At 43.9% G+C, this 19,203-nt stretch overlaps 1 protein-coding gene across 1 annotated transcript in view; it reads left to right on the top strand.

Annotated features, from left to right (window-relative positions):
- Positions 1-11,887: 11,887 nt before the first annotated feature.
- Positions 11,888-19,203, top strand: part of LOC126237448 (sialin-like) — a 191,648-nt gene continuing 184,332 nt past the window's right edge. The window contains exon 1 of the mRNA XM_049947578.1: positions 11,888-11,946. Within this exon, the coding sequence (XP_049803535.1) occupies positions 11,928-11,946 (19 nt within the window). The 5' untranslated portion in view covers positions 11,888-11,927. The remainder of the gene's footprint in view (positions 11,947-19,203) is intronic.

The raw sequence follows: 19,203 nt of genomic DNA, 5'->3' as shown, positions 1-19,203 counted from the left end.
TGTGCTCAGAGAACACCCGCATAAGGTGGGTGGGGCAGGCAGAATTGTATATCCGGCAGACGGCATGCACGTCCAGGTATGGGTGTGCCTTAAGCTGAAAGTCGGCAGGCGACTCGGGAGTCGGGGTTGGCAGGACGAAGAAGATGAAGGAGCAGGGATGAGGGAGGCATTGGAACCGAATCGGGAGACTGGGATGCTTGAGAAGATGTCAGAATGGCACTAGGGGAGGTGATAAGGACAGAGTCCCTACGGGGGGGGAGGGGTGAGGAGGGAGATAGGGGGTCCAGGAAATGTTGGCGGAGGAGCAGGGTGAGGTTGCGGGACTCCAGGAGAGAGGGGTCAGGATGGGATAGGACTTATTTGTATGAGGAGGAGGAAGAGGAGGGGGCAGAAGGGGCAGGTGGGGAGACATCCATGGCATCCAGGGGGAGAGGAGGAAGAGGCTGGGACTTTTTGGGAGCTGAGGAGGCAGGGGTGCCGCTGGGGTGTTTGACAGTGACAGAAGGGTGGGAAGAGGTGTGGGGGATGGGAGTAACAGGAAGATGGTGGGAGTTGGTGCTGGCACTGGTGCTGACGATGGTGACAGAGACGGCGATGGTGATGGCGATGGCCAGAGTGGTGCGTGGGTCGTGGACCTCCGGGCCACCACCCTGGTGGGGGCCGCAGGTGTGGTCAAACCAGTGTGGGGGAGTGGAGGCAAGGGATCAGAGGAAGAGGCTATGGGAAAGGAGCAGGGGACAGGGCGACGAAGGGCGCAGGAGCAGGGAGGTTTAGAAGTGGGGGGATGGAATGGGGGGAGCGACTGGGCACACCAAGTAATCGTGGTGGTGGCAGCGGACGGGGAAGTGTATATGACGGCTGTGGTGGTTGCAATGGTGCTGGGGGTAGTCATGGTAAAGAGCATGAGTGAAAGAAGGGAAAAAAACAGGACAGAAGACACAGACAAACAAGGGACAAAGACAGTGACGGGACACTCGTGAAGACAATGATGAAGACGATGACGATGACGATGATGAAGGCGCCTGCTGGGGCTGAAGCCCCACTCCGCTGCCGCCGACGGGAGGGCGACTGCAGGGAGGGAAGAGTCGCTGTTGGGGGGGGGGGGGGCGCCATTGGGCTGACCGAGTCCACTGCTGTCGCAGGGCTGCTGGGCTGACCAGTGCTGGAACCCGCTGGCATTGCGAGGGACAGGCTGGCGCTGCTGGCGTCGCTGCTGTCGCCAGGACTGCTGCTGCTGCTGCTGAAACACCTAACGCTTCGATAAGTGCGAGGGCAAGTATCGAATGGCGGCACTCAAGACGAGTTCCGCCAAAGATCGGACGACAAGGTACCAAGCGCGGCCTTATATGCTCCACCGCGGTGGTACTGCGCATGCGGGTCACAGACGCTGGTCGTCAGCAAAGAAATACCCATACACATGCACCGCCTGTGGCGAAGGCGTACAGACATTCGATTCGCTTAGCGATGTATGTGTGGCGGAGGTGACACCATGACGATTTCTCTGCAGTTTAATTACCCCAAGAGCCAGATTCCATGCTTCGTTCAAATTCAAACCCTTATCTCTATTTATTAAATTATATTTATCTATAGCTTCCTTGAAGACAGAATCCCAAAAGGAAGAGGTGGGTGTTAAAATGTTCACAACACTGTAGCTCATGGAATGCCCTGTGAAACATCCCCTTTAGAAAAATTTATAAATGACAGTGCTGGAAAACCTCTACGTTATTTGATTTTCAAACAGCTGAGAAAAACTGAACGTACTCAGACATTTCTCTCTTTACTTATTCTGATCATCACTAAACTGACACACAATATTTTTTTTTAGCGCAACGCAATTTGACTTTCAATAATCCCTACAAAAGAATGGCCCTGACTAACAATAACCTATACCTTTCATGAATCACTTACCTCACAAAAATCTTCGTTACTCGAACTACTGCAATACAGCGAGCGCCAATACTGCCAGCTAAATGAAAGATTCTAACTACTGAAGGCACTAATACTGATAGGCATAGTTAGCAAAGGAAAGATTTTGATAGAGAACAAACAATGTACTTACCTTAATAATGTTCAAAAGTTATATATATATATATATATATATATATATATATATATATATATATATATATACTCCTGGAAATTGAAATAAGAACACCGTGAATTCATTGTCCCAGGAAGGGGAAACTGTATTGACACATTCCTGGGGTCAGATACATCACATGATCACACTGACAGAACCACAGGCACATAGACACAGGCAACAGAGCATGCACAATGTCGGCACTAGTACAGTGTATATCCACCTTTCGCAGCAATGCAGGCTGCTATTCTCCCATGGAGACGATCGTAGAGATGCTGGATGTAGTCCTGTGGAACGGCTTGCCATGCCATTTCCACCTGGCGCCTCAGTTGGACCAGCGTTCGTGCTGGACGTGCAGACCGCGTGAGACGACGCTTCATCCAGTCCCAAACATGCTCAATGGGGGACAGATCCGGAGATCTTGCTGGTAGCGTAGTTGACTTACACCTTCTAGAGCACGTTGGGTGGCACGGGATACATGCGGACGTGCATTGTCCTGTTGGAACAGCAAGTTCCCTTGCCGGTCTAGGAATGATAGAACGATGGGTTCGATGACGGTTTGGATGTACCGTGCACTATTCAGTGTCCCCTCGACGATCACCAGTGGTGTACGGCCAGTGTAGGAGATCGCTCCCCACACCATGATGCCGGGTGTTGGCCCTGTGTGCCTCGGTCGTATGCAGTCCTGATTGTGGCGCTCACCTGCACGGCGCCAAACACGCATACGACCACCATTGTCACCAAGGCAGAAGCGACTCTCATCGCTGAAGACGACACGTCTCCATTCGTCCCTCCATTCACGCCTGTCGCGACACCACTGGAGGCGGGCTGCACGATGTTTGGGCGTGAGCGGAAGACGGCCTAACGGTGTGCGGGACCGTAGCCCAGCTTCATGGAGACGGTTGCGAATGGTCCTCGCCGATACCCCAGGAGCAACAGTGTCCCTAATTTGCTGGGAAGTGGCAGTGCGGTCCCCTACGGCACTGCGTAGGATCCTACGGTCTTGGCGTGCATCCGTGCGTCGCTGCGGTCCGGTCCCAGGTCGACGGGCACGTGCACCTTCCGCCGACCACTGGCGACAACATCGATGTACTGTGGAGACCTCACGCCCCACGTGTTGAGCAATTCGGCGGTACGTCCACCCGGCCTCCGGCATGCCCACTATACGCCCTCGCTCAAAGTCCGTCAACTGCACATACGGTTCACGTCCACGCTGTCGCGGCATGCTACCAGTGTTAAAGACTGCGATGGAGCTCCGTATGCCACGGCAAACTGGCTGACACTGACGGCGGCGGTGCACAAATGCTGCGCAGCTAGCGCCATTCGACGGCCAACACCGCGGTTCCTGGTGTGTCCGCTGTGCCGTGCGTGTGATCATTGCTTGTACAGCCCTCTCGCAATGTCCGGAGCAAGTATGGTGGGTCTGACACACCGGTGTCAATGTGTTCTTTTTTCCATTTCGAGGAGTATATATATATATATATATATATATATATATATATATATATATATATATATATATATATATATATATATATAGGGTGAGTCACCTAACATTACCGCTGGATATATTTCGTAAACCTCATCAAATACTGACGAATCGCCGGCCGCGGTGGTCTCGCGGTTCTAGGCGCGCAGTCCGGAACCGCGCGACTGCTACGGTCGCAGGTTCGAATCCTGCCTCGGGCATGGATGTGTGTGATGTCCTTAGGTTAGTTGGGTTTAAGTAGTTCTAAGTTCTAGGGGACTGATGACCACAGCTGTTAAGTCCCATAGTGCTCAGAGCCATTTGAACCATTTTTGCACTGACGAATCGATTCCACAGACCGAACGTGAGGAGAGGGGCTAGTGTAATTGGTTAATACAAACCATACAAAAATGCACGGAAGTATGTTTTTTAACACAAACCTACTTTTTTTTAAATGGAATCCCGTTAGTTTTGTTAGCACATCTGAACATATAAACAAATACGTAATCAGTGCTGTTCGTTGCATTGTAAAATGTTAATTACATCCGGAGATATTGTAACTTAAAGTTGACGCTTCAGTACCACTCCTCTGCTGTTCGATCGTGTGTATCGGAGAGCACCGAATTACGTAGGGATCCAAAGGGAACGGTGATGGACCTTAAGTACAGAAGAGACTGGAACAGCACATTACGTCCACATGCTAACACCTTTTCATTGGTCTTCTTCACTGACGCACATGTACATTACCATGAGGGGTGAGGTACACGTACACACGTGGTTTCCGTTTTCAATTACGGAGTGGAATAGAGTGTGTCCCGACATGTCAGGCCAATAGATGTTCAATGTGGTGGCCATCATTTGCTGCACACAATTGCAATCTCTGGCGTAATGAATGTCGTACACGCCGCAGTACATCTGGTGTAATGTCGCCGCAGGCTGCCGCAATACGTTGTTTCATATCCTCTGGGGTTGTAGGCACATCACGGTACACATTCTCCTTTAACGTACCCCACGGAAAGAAGTCCAGAGGTGTAAGATCAGGAGAACGGGCTGGCCAATTTATGCGTCCTCCACGTCCTATGAAACGCCCGTCGAACATCCTGTCAAGGGTCAGCCTAGTGTTAATTGCGGAATGTGCAGGTGCACCATCATGCTGATACCACATACGTCGACGCGTTTCTAGTGGGACATTTTCGAGCAACGTTGGCAGATCATTCTGTAGAAACGCGATGTATGTTGCAGCTGTTTGGGCCCCTGCAATGAAGTGAGGACCAATGAGGTGGTCGCCAATGATTCCGCACCATACATTTACAGTCCACGGTCGCTGTCGCTCTACCTGTCTGAGCCAGCGAGGATTGTCCACGGACCAGTAATGCATGTTCCGTAGATTCACTGCCCCGTGGTTTGTGAAACCCGCTTCATCGGTAAACAGGTAGAACTGCAACGCATTCTCTGTTAATGCCCATTGACAGAATTGCACTCGATGATTAAAGTCATCACCATGTCATTGCTGATGTAGCGACACATGAAACGGGTGAAAGCGGTGACGATGCAGTTTGCGCATGACACTACTTTGACTCAGTCCACCGGCTCTCGCAATGTCCCGTGTACCCATGTGTGGGTTCATGGCAACAGCAGCTAACACACCAACTGCACCCGCTTCTCCTGTGACGGGCGTTACGGACCCGTTTGCGTGCTACGACCATACCTGTTGCATACAGTTGGCGGTAGATGTTTTGCAATGTGCTGCACGTTGGATGCTCTCTGTCCGGGTACCGTTCTGCATACACCCTGCAGGCTTCAGCTGCATTTCGTCGACACTCGCCATAGATGAGTATCATCTCCGCCTTTTCAGAGTTCGAACACACCATGGTCACAGTTCCTACAACACTACACTATCACAGACGTCTGGTAACACGGTGTACTACAGTTGGTCTGCGTGCGGAGACGAATTCAGAATAACAATAGCAGCAAGCGCTACATGCGGACACTGCGACAGCTAGACCAAACCACAACAGTGCACTACAGCCACACTCGTAAACACGGTCGCCACCGTAAACATGTCCTTGCAGATGCTGCTCGCCGACCGTGGCCCGTGTTTGTTACAACACGCAACTGAACGTCGGAGGTTTCAAGCGTCAACTTTAGGTTACAGTATCTCCGGATGTAATTAACATTTTACAATGCAACAAACGGCACTGATTACGTATTTGTTTATATGTTCAGATGTGCTAACAAAACTAACGGGGTTCCATTTAAAAAAAAAGTAGGTTTGTGTTTAAAAACATACTTCCGTGCACTTTTGTATGGTTTGTAAAACAATTACACTAGCCCCGCTCCTCACGTTCGGTCTGTGGAATCGGTTCGTCAGTATTTGATGTGGTTTACGAAATATATCCAGCGGTAACGTTAGGTGACTCACCCTGTATATATATATATCTCAGTTCATGATATCCAGTATTACAAATTTACTCTTTCTGATGGACACACGTCCAGATCGTCCGCTCTCAAGAAAACTCTGCCATCTCACTCCCCACATCCACCACTGCTGGCGGCCCACCTCCAACTGCACAACGCTACGCGCTGTTCACATCCAACTGCCCAACACTACAGTAGCGAATATTTCAACAATACCAACCAGCCACAGACTGCACACAGCACAGCCAGTGATTTTCATACAGAGCGCTACGTGACGTTACCAACATAAAAAACTAAACAGCATACTTATACATCAATAGAATGTGCATTCATGAGAGATGCGTGGAGCATCGAAAATACACACGCTTGTCACAGCCAGACAAGTCAGCTGTGGCCGAACAATGTGCATTCATGAGAGATGTGTGGAGCATCGAAGATACACATGCTTGTCACAGCCAGACAGGTCAGCTGTGGCCGAACGTTGTATTGATACAGGGCATTCCATGAGCTAAAGTGATGTGAATCCACCTCTTCCTTTTTGGATTCTGTCTTCAAGGAAGCTGTAGAGATTAGATAAGCTAATAATTTAATAAACAGAGGTACCGGTAATGGTTTTACTTTGGAGACAGCATGGAATCCGGCTGTTGGGGTAATTAAACTGCAGAGAAGACGTCTTGATGTCACCGCCGCCGATCATACATCGATAAGCGAATCGAATGTCTGTACGCCTTCGCAAAAGGCGGCGCATGTGTAAGCGTATTTCTTTGCCACCAACCAGCGTCTGCGGCCCGCATGCGCAGTGCCGCCGATGTGGAGCTTATAAGGCCGCTCTTGGTACCTTGTCGTCAGTCTCCTGACTCACTCTGAGGAAGGCCGGTCGACATGCAGTCGAAATATCAGTGGAAGAAATTTTATTCGCGTTGCTGCATGCCCGAAATTTAATGGACTGTGACAGTAGATATTTTTGAATGGCCGCCACGCAAGTGTGGGCGTGGAGGGCCCCCACTTAATATTTACAAAAAATGGCGCAGGCTTGAGTTTAGAACGGCACTTTCCCCTCCAGCATTCGACATTTTCCCTTCAGGTTCTGGACGACCCCCAACAACGGCCGCTCTGCCCATGCTTCCCCAGCCAACAATACCCTGGTATTTTCAGTGCACTGTACACTTTTATCAACTATAGTGTTGCCATATCTAGCTGAGACCTCATTGGAGATTCTGAGATGGGGCTGGGGAAATGAAGTAAAAAATTTATTTACTATAATTATTTTGTATTTAGATCACAATTGTACTGTAAGGTAAAACTAACTGAGGCTGAATTTAGATGTTGCACTAACAGATGAGGTTACTTCAGTGTTAGAGCCAAGCTGGTAACAGTATTTTGCAAAATTAGGACAAAACTGGGTCTTGTCAGGATGTTGGGACAAGAAGGTCCATATAGGTGATGGTCCCGATATATTGTGATGGATGGCAACCCTAATCAAATGGATAATTACTTATCATTGATTATGTGTTGTGTTTTTCATGTCAGTCAGTGTAACTGCTAAGTATGGAGCTATTTCATGAGCATACTCCAAAAGGAACCTAACTGCTGGGAAGCCTTGCCTGTAGTAACTGACAGTGGGACGCGGGGGGGGGGGGGGGGGGGGGAGGACTTTCATATAATCGACTGAAAATGTCAATTTTCAATTTTTTTTATTTATTAGTAAAAAATAAGTAAATATGTGACATGACCTTCCTGCCACACCCAATTTTTGAAGCAGCACTTCAGTACTAGCTCGGTGAACAATGATTTCAGTTCCTTTTAAGCAATCTAGTATGGGATACATCTAGAAGGCTGTGTTGTATATTCTTTGGTTTTATAGATCATCTGTGACTCTGTTCCACATCCTAAGAAAAAATTGGGAGACGGAATGGGCGTTTTTGGACACAACAGGGTCACAAAGAAGATGATGGACCAAGTGTATTACGTCAAGCCTATCAGACAGAACTTATCCCGTGAAAGCGACATGAAAAGTTTAGTATGGGGTACACATTTGTACATGATGTCAACAGATGAACATTCCATTCATCATCTTCTCCACATTGTCTGGTGTAAATATATATCTACTGGTTTAGAGGGAAAACATTATATCCTGGATGTTGTCAAGCCGACTTACAAGTTTCTGGCCAATCCTGAACTTGTAAAAAAGAGTGTTCACGGTAGAATCCAATGAGTCTCTAAATTCATTCATATGGAAACGACGTTCTAAAAGCACATTTTCATGTCCTACAGTTGACAGAATTGCAACTTATGATGCAGTTCTTGTGTTTAATGATTGGAACGTAGGGAGGCTGAAAGTATTAGAGAGAATGGGTTGTAAGATGGGAAATTTCACTCAAGATGTCTCGACAGAAATAGATTTACAACACCTCTCTGCAGCTGAAAAGTCAGTTGAAGACTTGGTAAAGGAAAGGAGATAGAAAACAGGAAATCAGGAGAGAAGCGTTGAAGGGAAAGAGGACTTCGAGTACAAATATGCGGCCTTCTGAAGAAGCGACATAAGAGGAAACGTTAGGACGAACTTTAAATTGCATTTCCTGAAAGTTATGTTTTTTAAAATTTATGTATCTTTTTCTCAGAATCTATGAAGGCTACAAATGTGAAATTTTGTACACGTATTTCTGTAAACCCAATAAATGTCTTGAGAGTACGTTTCGAAATTCTGAGGATATCGGGCAAAATGTTCGTAATTTTGCATTAATTTTATATTATACTTACAGAATTATAGTTGAAAATATTGTAGAAATCTCTTGAATAGTTTTTGAGAAAAAGGTATATTATTGTTTCTTGAAAATAAAATTTTTAAATTCCATAAAAAGGTTAAATTTATAGATATATAATCCAAGGAAATTAACTAAATACGTTAACTTCATGCAAAGCATGGAACAAAATTTCATTGCCGCATCTTCATATTTGTGGATTTGGCGCATCTTTTAAATAGTGTGTGTTTGTCATTAACGTCCTCCCTTAAGCTGCTCCGCAGTACCGACGATATCAACTTTTGTGTAACGTTTTCGGGTTCTAGAGTATTTACTGCCTGTTCTTTGGCGGAGGACCACATAGCCGCCTGGTACCAGTTCCATACCAACTGCAGCACTCCAGGGCGACCAATGCGTTCATAATATCAATGGGTGACCAACATTAAGTTGTTGTTGTTGTTGTTGTGGTCTTCAGTCCTGAGACTGGTTTGATGCGGTTCTACATGCTACTCTATCCTGTGCAAGCTTCTTCATCTCCCAGTACCTATTGCAACCTACATCCTTCTGAATCTGTTTAGTGTATTCATCTCTTGGTCTCCCTCTACGATTTTTACCCTCCACGCTTCTCTGCAATACTAAGTTTGTGATCTCTTGATGCCTCAGAACATGTCCTACCAACTGGTCCCTTCTTCTTGTCAAGTTGTGCCACAAACTCCTCTTCTCCCCAATTCTATTCAATACCTCATCATTAGTTATGTGATCTACCCTTCCACCTTCAATTCCAGTCAACATTGTCAAAAGCTTTCTCTAAGTCTACAAATGCTAGAAACGTAGGTTTGCCTTTGCTTAATTTAGCTTCTAAGATAAGTCGTAGGGTCAGTATTGCCTCATGTGTTCCAACATTTCTACGGAATCCATACTGATCTTCCCGGAGGTCGGCTTCTACCAGTTTTTCCATTCGTCTGTAAAGAATTCGCGTTAGTATTTTTCATCCGTGACTTATTAAACTGACTGTTTGGTAATTTTCACATCTGTCAACACCTGCTTTCTTTGGGATTGGAATTATTATATTCTTCTTGAAGTCTGAGGGTATTTCGCCTGTCTCATACATTTTGCTCACCAGATGGTAAAGTTTTGTCAGGACTGGCTCTCCCAAGGCCGTCAGTAGTTCTAATGGAATGTTGTCTTGTTTCGACTCAGGTCTTTCAGTGCTCTGTCACACTCTTAACGCAATATCGTATCTCCCATTTCATCTTCATCTACATCCTCTTCCATTTCCATAATATTGTCCTCAAGTACATAACCCTTGTATAGACCCTCTATATACTCCTTCCACCTTTCTGCTTTCCCTTCTTTGCTTAGAACTGGGTTTCCATCTGAGCTCTTGATATTCACACAAGTGGTTCTCCTTTCAGCAAAGGTCTCTTTAATTTTCCTGTAGGCAGTATCTACAGGGTGTTTCAAAAATGACCGGTATATTTGAAACGGCAATAAAAACTAAACGAGCAGCGATAGAAATACACCGTTTGTTGCAATATGCTTGGGACAACAGTACATTTTCAGGCAGACAAACTTTCGAAATTACAGTAGTTACATTTTCAACAACAGATGGCGCTGTGGTCTGGGAAACTCTATAGTATGATATTTTCCACATATCCACCATGCGTAGCAATAATATGGCGTAGTCTCTGAATGAAATTACCCGAAACCTTTGACAACGTGTCTGGCGGAATGGCTTCACATGCAGATGAGATGTACTGCTTCAGCTGTTCAATTGTTTCTGGATTCTGGCGGTACACCTGGTCTTTCAAGTGTCCCCACGGAAAGAAGTCACAGGGGTTCATGTCTGGCGAATAGTGAGGCCAATCCACGCCACCTCCTGTATGTTTCGGATAGCCCAAAGCAATCACACGATCATCGAAATATTCATTCAGAAAATTAAAGACGTCGGCCGTGCGATGTGGCCGGGCACCATCTTGCATAAACCACGAGGTGTTCGCAGTGTCGTCTAAGGCAGTTTGTACCGCCACAAATTCACGAAGAATGTCCAGATAGCGTGATGCAGTAATCGTTTCGGATCTGAAAAATGGGCCAATGATTCCTTTGGAAGACATGGCGGCCCAGACCAGTACTTTTTGAGGATGCAGGGACGATGGGACTGCAACATGGGGCTTTTCGGTTCCCCATATGCGCCAGTTCTGTTTATTGACGAAGCCGTCCAGGTAAAAATAAGCTTCGTCAGTAAACCAAATGCTGCCCACATGCATATCGCCGTCATCAATCCTGTGCACTATATCGTTAGCGAATGTCTCTCGTGCAGCAATGGTAGCGGCGCTGAGGGGTTGCCGCGTTTGAATTTTGTATGGATAGAGGTGTAAACTCTGGCGCATGAGACGATACGTGGACGTTGGCGTCATTTGGACCGCAGCTGCAACACGGCGAACGGAAACCCGAGGCCACTGTTGGATCACCTGCTGCACTAGCTGCGCGTTGCCCTCTGTGGTTGCCGTACGTGGTCGCCCTACCTTTCCAGCACGTTCATCCGTCACGTTCCCAGTCCGTTGAAATTTTTCAAACAGATCCTTTATTGTATCGCTTTTCGGTCCTTTGGTTACATTAAACCTCCGTTGAAAACTTCGTCTTGTTGCAACAACACTGTGTTCTAGGCGGTGGAATTCCAACACCAGAAAAATCCTCTGTTCTAAGGAATAAACCATGTTGTCTACAGCACACTTGCACGTTGTGAACAGCACACGCTTACAGCAGAAAGACGACGTACAGAATGGCGCACCCACGGACTGCGTTGTCTTCTATATCTTTCACATCACTTGCAGCGCCATCTGTTGTTGAAAATTGTAACTACTGTAATTTCGAAAGTTTGTCCGCCTGAAAATGTACTGTTGTCCCAAGCATATTGCAACAAACGGTGTATTTCTATCGCTGCTCGTTTAGTTTTTATTGCCGTTTCAAATATACCGGTTATTTTTGAAACACCCTGTATCTTGCCCCTAGCGAGATAAGTACAGTGAGCCTACTGAACAAGCAGCGTGTAAGGTGCCCGGTTCCAGGAAGGCGCCTAGGCAGCTGGCAGTAGGCGTGAAAGCCCCGGGTACTCCCCGCAGCGTTCCTGACGTATTAAATAGCGGTGCGAGGAGCGCGGCCTCTCAGTGTTAACTCACCTGCCGGCTGCCGCGGCTACAACGCGACACAAGGCGCCGTCATGAAGATCCCCTGGCCCAGTGAGTACGCTGCTCCGTGTCGAATTGGTTTATCTAGATTTGCGCCTGTGAAATATTGCGCTTGACAGTCCACGGTACTTTAAGTTAGGTGGGGTATACTGCAATAGCAATGTTGCATTAGCAATTTCTATACACATAGCAGACGATACGGTTCTCCGTTCCATGTCGCAAATGTAAGCTATTGAGCAATGGCAGTGTATATAAGGACTGGCTTTTGAGTTGCTACCACAGTGACAGCAAATAAACAGCCGCATGATAATGTAGATATCAGCATAACGAAGCACACGGTTTCGATAGCGGAGCAAAGATATACAGAAAATAAGCATTTGATGATGATGGATATCTTGAAAACAATACGGCACATAGTTTACAAAATAAATAATAACCGAGATTACAACTTTTCGCTCCACGTTTCATAATGACAGTGATTCAATAAAGCGGCTGGTCCCGGCGGAGGTTCGAGTCCTCCCGCGGGCATGGGTGTGTGTGTTTGTCCTTCGGATAATAAAGGGTAAGTAGTGTGTAAGCTTAGGGACTGGTGACCGTAGCAGTTAAGTCCCATAATATTTCACACATTTGAACTTTTTTTTTTATTCAATAAATAACAGTGGCGCAGTTTCATCCACCTCCCCACCATCACTAATGGAATAAGCGTCAAAACCGTCTCTATGGTCATCAGCAAGACAAATTATTAGTTGTTCAGTGTCAGTGATGGTGCCATCCATTCCCTGATCTGCTCGAATAAGTCTTTCGACGTGCTCCAACTTTTTCCTTCAAGATCCTGCATCCACAAACGTAATAGCTTCACGCAACAGCTTCTCTATCTCTGTTACTGCAAAGGACTTATTTATTATTCCTTTTGTACATCTTCACATCACTCCATATTAACTCAGTGCGGTTGAAATGGCACGGTAGCGGCTTTATTACAGTATGATGCTGCTCCTTTTCGAGTTGGTCTACTACATATGTAGGCGTCGTGGGCTTGTTTTCTTTAGCAAACGAACCTTCGTCATACTCATATCTGGAGTAATATTTCGCGCCTATAACCACTTTACCATAATTTTTTTTGCGATCGTATGTGGTTGCGGCTTTCTTCAGTATCTCTGAATACAATTGAGCATTATCCATTACAACTGCTGCAAGGACAGATAACTGTTTTAAAAGGTTCCTGAACATCTCAACAAATCGTGTATAGTATTTGTCTATATGATAATCACTAGCCTTTTTGGACCGAAAAACTGAAAGCGCATCTGGAACAAAACCTACATGGACCACAATTCATCTGGTTCCTCTTCCCGTCTGCTGCTTGGTGTGTCATCCGTCCAGCATTTACTGACAGCTTTCCCAACGTTAACCTACTTTATGGAATGGATGTTTTTGTCCACAATTTTGTACAAGAATATGCTCCGAGCCTAACAGTTTGCACCTTTTCTAACAGGACTTGGCGCACGCCTAGTGCTTTGCAACGGAAATCCATACTTTTCACACAACTTTTAGTGAATGACAGTAAATCAAAAGAAAAACGCTTTTTGCATGATGTACAGTAAGGTTTTTCTTTATTTATATTGTGCACCCACTCGCTTTTCACCTCAGTTACAAGGCATCTTCAGTGGACGCCCAGAAATATTACACGATTTTTTTGGTTTGCACGTATAGGTTATCGTTTGCACATACAGGTTATGGATTTAAGACAGTTAATAAAAAAATGGAAAATTACTTACAGATCAGAACCTAATTCGCCATTTTTAAGTGAAACAGCGTTCTCTCACCTGGCAAACTGGTTGAAAGAAAGGTTTCAGTTTTCCTTTTGCTCACTGTTTTCAACATATAACACTTGAATTGTCATTTTTTGTATCTAGAGTGTCACTCGTTTCTATAAGCGTTGCCAACTTCCTCAGATATGGGTGCTGATGTAAGTTGTGCGTGTGTGCGTGTGCGTGTGTGTGTATAACCTTTTTTTGCATACATTTATATACTTGGGAGAGAGAAATGGGAATGGTGATGATCTATTACGATTACTATTATATGATCCATCTAAGTAAACAGTGAGCAGTTTGTCATATTAGTTTGGTCATCTGGTAATATCTTTCTTCCAGCCTTTATTTTCTATATGTGATAATTTTCTTGTAAGGTTAGAAGGTGTCTTTTATTATTTATTCTAACTATTTTGAGGTCTTTCTCTCTTACAATAAGTTTTGATTATTTTCTCTTAAATGTTCTGCAAAAGTTAAATGTCTCCCCCTATATTTCCATGCTCTATATGTTCTTAGTACAGGGTGCCGAATTTTCTGCTGGGGTATGTATCTTCCATCGCACATGTTGGACTGTAGTTGGTATATTCCTGCTTTCTGGTAGACGTCTGTTTCTTTTGTTATTTTTGGAATGTACTTTTGGATTGGACTGTCTCTTTTGTATGTTATGTTCATGGCTTGTGTTTTGAAAATGTTCGTTATTTTATGTGTGAGTTTACGCTTGTTGGTCATTGTGTACCTTCGCGAATAGTCTCTCTTGTTTTTGTGTATTCTTTCTGTCATTGTTGGTTTGCTGCTGTGTGTGTCTGTTTCTGTTCTGTTGTTTTTGCGTGAGTATGTGTCATGTTTATTGACTGTATTTGTTGTTTAATTTTTTTGTTCAACTTTGTGACTAAATTAATATTGTACCCATTATTTGTTACTATTTGTGTAGTGATATCTAGTTGTAGTAGTTTTCTGTACCTAGTGGTACTGTGTTGAGTCTACGAAGCATGTATCTGAGGACTCTGTGAACGTGGGTGATTTGAAATCTGAAGTACAACAGTGTCCGTTGTTGTAGGTTTATGGTAACTGTCAAAGCTGTGCTGGTTGTTTTCTTTTGTAATGGCTATATCTAAGACGTTTATTTGGTTATCATGTTCTTTTTCTATTGTGAATCTTATTTTTTGTGTTGTATTTTTTTGTATGGAACTCATTAATTTTTGATTGTTATTCTTTGTGACAATATTTTCAAAAATCAGATTTTCTACATGGTTTATGAAAATGGTTGCTATGGCATCTGACACTGGGGATTCTTGTTAGGCCATCTTCTTATAAGTAGTGCTGATTATTAACTTGAAAGTAGTTCTATTCAGTTATCAGTTCCAGCAATTTGTGTATTTCTCTGACGTGTTCGTCTGGTACTTGGCTGTTATCCTTCAGGATTTGTTCTATGATGTTTCTTGTATGTGATACTGGTATCTTATAATACATATTTTCTATGCAAGAAGAGAGAAGGGTAGCTGTGTCTGGGATTTTCATATCTTTTATCGGTTGTATTAACTATGAGGTGTTTCTTATAGTTCTGTCTGCATCTATTTTATAGGTTTCTGATAATAATTTTAACATGTGTCCTTCACGTTTGTAAGTGTGAGCTTTTTTTAAGTTTACAATCGGACATAATGGGACATTAATGGTTGATGGACCTGTGATTGATCTCACTGGGTGGGTGCAGTGGTATTACTCTCCATTACTTTTCCTTATTCTATGTCACCCAGTGCGTAGTCTATATTTTTAAAGATATTTTTTTACCATACTCTGAAATTTGTGTCTTGAATCTGATTTTAATTTTTTAACATTGTTTTGTGAAATGAACACTTGTGTTTTGTCAGTGTACTGTTGTTTGTCGATAAAGACAACTGTATTTTCTTTGTCTGCTTTGGAAACAACTACGTTTTCATTTCGGAGTTTCTTCCTGGGTTTGTTGAGTGTTATGCATTCTGTAAAATGGCGGTTAAAGTGATATATGTTGAAACAGTGGACAAAAGGAAAAATGAAAACTTTGAACCAGTTTGCCACATGAGAGAAAGCTGTTTGGCTTAAAAATAATTAATTAGACGCTGATCTGTAAGTACTCTTCCATTTTATTACAAAAACCTCAATGAACTGTTTCAAATATATAATCTATATGTGGAAATGATAGACTATATGTACAAACGAAAAAATCGTGAAATATTTCAGGACATCCACTGAAGATGCCTTGTAACTAAGGGGAAACACGTCTGGGTGCACAAGATAAATAAACAAACTTAATATGCAGCAAGCAAAATGCGTTTTTCTTTTGAACTACTGTAGTTTATATGTATACAGATGCAGCGAAAATGACCATCACAAAGAACTTGTGAAGTTTTAGTGACTCAGTTTCTATTGTGGATTGTAATAACTTTACTACAGTAAGACACTCTTTTCTGTTGTAGTAAGCACAAATATGCTTGCGAATTGCATCAGTCTGGAAAGAAGCTAAATTTGAGGCTGCTTTTCCTTTTTTCTATGGTCACCAAAGATATATCTCACAGACGGCTCGAAACCGCTGCGGCTCACGGCTACATCTTTCAACTTTTGCAATAACGGTTATTTAAACTACAACGCTGGGCTTGGTTCAAAGTATGAGACGTCACGCCACTGCGAGGAAGCACGCGTAAACCGAATTTTGCTGCTGTCAGTAGTGAGCAAGGGTGCGAATCGGACAGTCAAAGATGCCAAGATCTCTCTTGAAAATATCCTGCGCGGATGGGGTCGAAACGTTGGGTTTTAATATGAAATCCATCCGACTACGGCATAATAGCCCGGAATATTAACTGTGACCGTCAGACCTGTTAATCACGTCTCAATATTAAACCCTGAAACTAATTCATACTCTCCTTCAGCAAAATCAAAAGGAGTTCGGTTAGTTTCAGCTAAACAAGAAGCAAAATAAGCTAAGGCTAAAGAAAAAGAAATGATGATAAATCAATAGTTAAGTTGGGATCTTGATGAGTCTGATGTATGTTGTAGAGGTCTTTTTCTGAGCACCTGGCTAGAGACTTTTCACGCGAAGGCCTCTAGTTTCCGAGAAAATCGATGTTGGAAGTTTCATGCGTACCTCCCACAGCTATAACTTTAGTTCTGTTTCGATAAAGCGAACGTAGCACAGCGGCTGAATTTTGCGCCTACCGTGCTGGCGGTACGGTTTCAAATCCCTCCCGTGTACTTTTTTTCCAATTTCATCGTACAGAGTATCATTAAATTGTTATGTCAAGTAAAATTGCTCAGAACTATTTTCACCTTAGTAATTTCATTAATAAATCATTACAGCAAACTTTCTTCTGTTACGGAACAGACTACAGAATCGTCTTCTTCGCGATTGCTTGCCGTACTAGAATAGAGTTGTGAATGGTGTTTGCAACTTCTTAGAGCACCAGGCACATTTATTGGAAGCTACTGCCTTGCAGCCACACGGATTTTCAGAAGCGGTACCGGAAAACCGTTCAAAAAGATTGTTCTTTCTTCGATCAACGTCGGTGTGAACCACGCGGATCTGATCATTCTTGTGTTGTAGAATTAAAGACTGTGTTTCTTATGGAATCTTCCATCGAACAGATTTCTCTGCTACTCTTTAACAAATCCGGAGCATTTTGAATTTTTTCCTTGAAAATTTTAATCTGTCTGTAAAAATAAACACCAAGGGTTTGGCAAAGTGGAATTCATTTGGGAAGGAAAATTTTTACGGAGCAGGCGCATGCTTGTCATTAATCTACAAAGATTTGATCGTTAAGTTTCTGATCAGCCTCCCCTCCCCATGAATGAATAATATAAAGAAATTTTTCTCGTCCCGCGTGTGGAAGATTGGTAGATTTTAAAAGTTCTGTGTGCAGCACTTTCGGGAACTTTCTTGATTTCGAGCAGGTCGCGATTACATTTTTTTAATTTGTGAATCAACTCGCCAACTCTTATTTGAATACTCCATCCAACTTTTCGGACGGTTCCTGCATACATAACAAAACGTGAGGGAATGTCTTTCATGACGCAGTTATAATACCGTATATTGTGCTGTGAAGGAATGACGAGTCTTGTTCAAATGGATTTCCATTCTTTATTCTGCAAGGGATCTGTCGTACGTCGGTTGGTACTGCCAGCCGGTTTCGCGATATTAATTTCTCGTACATAGTGGTCGAAATTGGGGCTGAGTACTTTTGTCTGTAACTGGAAGCTTCCGCAGCTGCTAATGCTTTGGAGCTGGACAAATATTTGGAATTTTATCTACCAATCACACACGGAATACATATTTGAAGAAAGTGTGTTGTATTATTGATTTATTAGTAAAATTTCTACGGCGAAAAGGACTATTTTTAAGGTTTTTTTATCATATACTAATTAACGATATTCTGTAGCATGAAAATAAAAAAAATACGCGGAATGATTTTTAAGGAAGGCGTGAAACTTGGGCCCTGCGCTGCTCTACGCTCGCTCGAAACATAATAAACGTTACCGAAGTAGGCATAAAATTTCAACACCGATTTTCTCGGAAACTAGTGCCGTCGCATGGAAAGCCGCGTGATGGTTCCTCTGCAACGTACCTGAGACTCATCAAAATCCTTTATTAATGGGTACTGATCAAGTACGTTGCTTTACTCAGGCATTTTCGTGGGATCAAGGACTAAAATTTCGCTAGCCTTTTGAATTAAAGCGATATATAGCAAAAGTATGGAAGCCTTCTTTCTCCCCTCCGCTTGCCGTCACCTATTCAGTAGTTCGTGAAGGGGCACCTGCGACTACCTCGCCGCCCACGATAAATACAGGTCTGAGCGCACGGTTGTGTGACACCAGAAATATAGTGTTCGTTGCCAACGCTACATGAGTATCAAAGCCGTTTAGTCAAATGATTGAGTATGTAATAGGTAAGCTTTTAGCAATGATCTTTGATAAAAGTATGGGCCATTGTTTACATGTCGGTTCGCGTGCTAAAGTGCATGAAAGCTATAAAATGACGAAGTACATTTAGTGCGTGCTTAACAACACAGTGGTTATTGCAAAATATGAAGAATACGAAATTATTCATACCACAAAGCACGTTGACTACAAAAACCGTAGTTAGCAAATGGAATCTTACAAAGGAATAGCTGCAGCAATCAGCTGCATTCGCACGATGGCGCTGGCAGCGGTCCATATATGCAGAGGCGTTATGGTGCATGTCAGAGTACGGTACAGCGAGTTAAGTGTGCAGACGTTTTCAGACGTGTGTTGAAAATGGCTCAAAGAACACATATTGATGACGTTATGAGGGCTAGAATACTGGGACGACTGGAAGCTGGTCAAACACAGTAAGTCGTAGCAGGGGGCCCTCCGTGTGCCTCAAAGTGTGATCTCAAGATTATGGCAAAGATTCCATCAGACAGGAAACGTGTCCAGGCGCTACAGTACGGGACGTCCACAGTGTACAACACCACAAAAAGACCGGTATCTGACCATCAGTGTCCGCAGACGACCA

Source organism: Schistocerca nitens, chromosome 2 (assembly GCF_023898315.1).
Source record: "Schistocerca nitens isolate TAMUIC-IGC-003100 chromosome 2, iqSchNite1.1, whole genome shotgun sequence".
In the NCBI taxonomy this organism is placed as follows: Eukaryota; Metazoa; Arthropoda; class Insecta; order Orthoptera; family Acrididae; genus Schistocerca; species Schistocerca nitens.
The sequence above is the reverse complement of the archived record's forward strand: the minus strand, read 5'-3'. Positions and strand labels throughout refer to the sequence as shown.